This window comes from Colobus angolensis, unplaced genomic scaffold, assembly GCF_000951035.1.
Source record: "Colobus angolensis palliatus isolate OR3802 unplaced genomic scaffold, Cang.pa_1.0 Scaffold149, whole genome shotgun sequence".
In the NCBI taxonomy this organism is placed as follows: Eukaryota; Metazoa; Chordata; class Mammalia; order Primates; family Cercopithecidae; genus Colobus; species Colobus angolensis.
The window spans coordinates 1,382,297-1,385,177 of NW_012114588.1; the positions used below are offsets into that span (position 1 = coordinate 1,382,297).

Sequence of the window (2,881 nt, forward strand, 5' to 3'; positions counted from 1 at the left end):
AAAAAAAAAAAAAAACCCCACCTGCCTCAGGCCTGCAGCCCTCTCCAGAGGGAGTGACCTTGTACAGTTTGGCACGTATTATTCCAGTCCTTATCCATTTGTAAGCATAAAAAGTGCATACTTTTATGTGGCTATAAATGCATAAAGACTGGGATATATAAAATATATAATATATATAATTTTAGGGCTTCTTTAGGGGGGAAAAATCCACAAATGGATTATACTTTGGATATTTTCTGCAGCTCGCTTTTTTCCACCTCACATACCTTTACGTCTCATGTTGCCATTCCTCCTTTGCAGAGATCCTACAGTAAGGAGTTGTTTGAAGAAGTAATTTCAAAGATGCGGAAGGCAGGGATCAAATCCACAATAGCGATAGAAAAATTTAAGCTGCTCGCCGAGAAAGTGGAGGAGATAGTGGCCAAGAACGCACGCGCAGAAATTGACTACAGTGACGCTCCTGATGAGTTCAGAGGCAAGTGGACTCGTCGTTTTTATGCTGATTTCTTTTGAGTTAACTGGAAATCGGTAACATTACAAGAGGACATCCTGTGCTATTAATTTTTTAATGGTGCGCTAGAGCTGCTTTTTGAGGCAATCTGTCTTAAATTACATTTGCCTATTTTTAGCTCATATTGTAAATTGAGAGGAAGAAACATCCTTAGCCTGACTTAAAGCCAGAGAACAGCGCTGAAGATTCTAAGGGCAGGGCTGCCTTTGCGAGTGGGGATTCACATTTTCAAAGAAGAATTCCCAGAAGTCCTAAGGCAAAGGATTCCAGCCTGCCGTCCTTGCCACGGAGCCTGTGGGGCCTGCTGCTGGGTCTGTCCCAGGCTCTTTCTTCTCTGTTCCCTCCCCCAGCAGTAGCTGACAAAGGAGTGCCTTCCCCTCTACAAAAGGCGATGTATATGCCTTTATTGAAGGCTGATTTCCTTCTAAACCTGGGGCCTCTCAGGGGCCCTTTGATTGCTGTTCCTTTGGATAGATTTTTCGCCAGTAGAAGGGGCTTTGTTTTCTTTTTCGGTCTTGGGCTCTCTTATTAGAGTTTGCTTTGCTTTGTGCCTGCAGACCCTCTGATGGACACCCTCATGACGGACCCCGTGCGGCTGCCCTCCGGCACCATCATGGACCGCTCCATTATCCTGCGGCACCTGCTCAACTCCCCCACGGACCCCTTCAACCGGCAGACGCTGACAGAGAGCATGCTGGAACCAGGTAGACAGGGCGCAGTTGGAGGCGCAGCGCCGGCGTCAGTGCCAGGAGACAATGCCCAAGCCACATACCGGCGATGAAACAGAAGGGAAATCTACCAAATGCAGAAACTACCTAGTTTATGACACTCTGTAGCAAAGACCCAAAACACTCTTAGCCCTTTAGCCCTTTTTCCCTGTAGACGTGCAGTCCCTCCCTCTCATGTCCCAGTCCTTCTGCAGTCTTCGGCTCAATGAGGGAATGAATGGCCTTTTCTTCCCATTTATACAGAGTGACAAGCATCCTCTCTCAGGAAGAGCCCTCCCATCTGGGGCATTAATCCTCCTTTTTTTCTTTTCTCAGTGCCAGAACTGAAAGAGCAGATTCAGGCATGGATGAGAGAGAAACAGAACAGCGATCACTAAACCGTTCCGCCGCCCACCCTCTGCTAGACACAGCCAAGGCCAACGAGGCAAGCAGAAGCAGCGGCCGCAGCAAAGCTGCCGTTCACGTGTTGGAGGCCAAATGTGGCAAACCACCCCAGGCCACCCAGAGCGAGCGAATGCTGGGACTTGAGAGGACATGGATGAGAAGAGGAGCCCAGTTCCTGTACATATATTTAAGTGACAAACACGCTCAAAAGCTTAAAGGACAGGTTTTATGGTTGCTTGTGTAATAAAGCACGTCCTTCGTATGTCACAGTTTGGGGCAACGGAAGTCTTTTAGTGATGGCTAATGGGTCTGGGCAGCATCCCTTCATGAATTTTTTTTTAATCCAATATCCGTTGATTTGATTGTGATTAGAGAACCTTGGACATTTTGCTGCTAAAGAATCTTTTCTCCCGTCTCCCCCTTCCTGACCCTACTTGCACTGCTGTGGATTTTTTTAAGAGAAGCAAAAACAAAAATAAACTCCTCTCCCTGGCCCACCAAACATATATTCTGTGAGATAACTGTGCCTGCTACCAAGTGTTAATCCTGGGATCGTATTTTTATATCATATTCACATATTTGTTTTTTTAATTGGTGTTAGATGACATGATTAATAAAAAAGGCAAGATATTTTCAGAATTTGAATTTCAGTTTTTTTTCTTTTGAAATGTCCCTTTAAGATTTTTTTTATTCTAAACAAAATAAAATCTTGCTGCTCTGGTCCTTGTAATAAGCCTCTATTAGGCACCTGAGGAGCAACTGCAGCAAAATCTAGGGGTGTAAGTGTATCAGGACTTATGTGACTTACCGTATTTTGGGAAGATGAGGGTTGGGTTTTTTTTTGTTTTTTTTTTTTAATGCTGTGTGACAGTTCGGAACCTTCACAGTTATCCTCTGGGGGTAAATCAGTTCCTCAACCCTTGGGTGTGTGAGTTTGAGGCAGGGCCATTTGTATGATGTGTCTGGCCTTACCAAAGCAAAAGAGGGCGCAAGAATGTGGGAGTATGTCTGCCGGTTTCAGCACACAGACAAACACAGCCACACGCGCACACCGCTCCCTACTTAACATACTTGAATTCTTGAATTTCCTTTGGGGTAAAAAAGGATTTGAAACCATAAAGTGTTCTGAAGAAATTAAGTCTATAAAAAACATACTTTCTTTTTTCTTTTCCTTTTTTCACCCTCCACAGACAATGTCCTCTGTTCAATTCCTAACGCAAACTACAATAAATGGTGATACACATTCAGAAGAAATCTT

General features: G+C 44.5%; 1 protein-coding gene across 3 annotated transcripts in view; it reads left to right on the top strand.

Moving 5' to 3' along the window:
* Positions 1-2,877, top strand: part of UBE4B (ubiquitination factor E4B) — a 204,569-nt gene extending 201,692 nt beyond the window's left edge. For 2 of the 3 annotated variants that reach the window (XM_011935782.1, XM_011935783.1), the window contains 3 exons: positions 301-475; positions 1,069-1,215; positions 1,555-2,877. In XM_011935782.1, the coding sequence (XP_011791172.1) occupies positions 301-475; positions 1,069-1,215; positions 1,555-1,616 (384 nt within the window). In that variant the 3' untranslated portion in view covers positions 1,617-2,877. The remainder of the gene's footprint in view (positions 1-300; positions 476-1,068; positions 1,216-1,554) is intronic. The other variant, XR_001001079.1, reaches the window with a different exon arrangement.
* Positions 2,878-2,881: the final 4 nt, after the last annotated feature.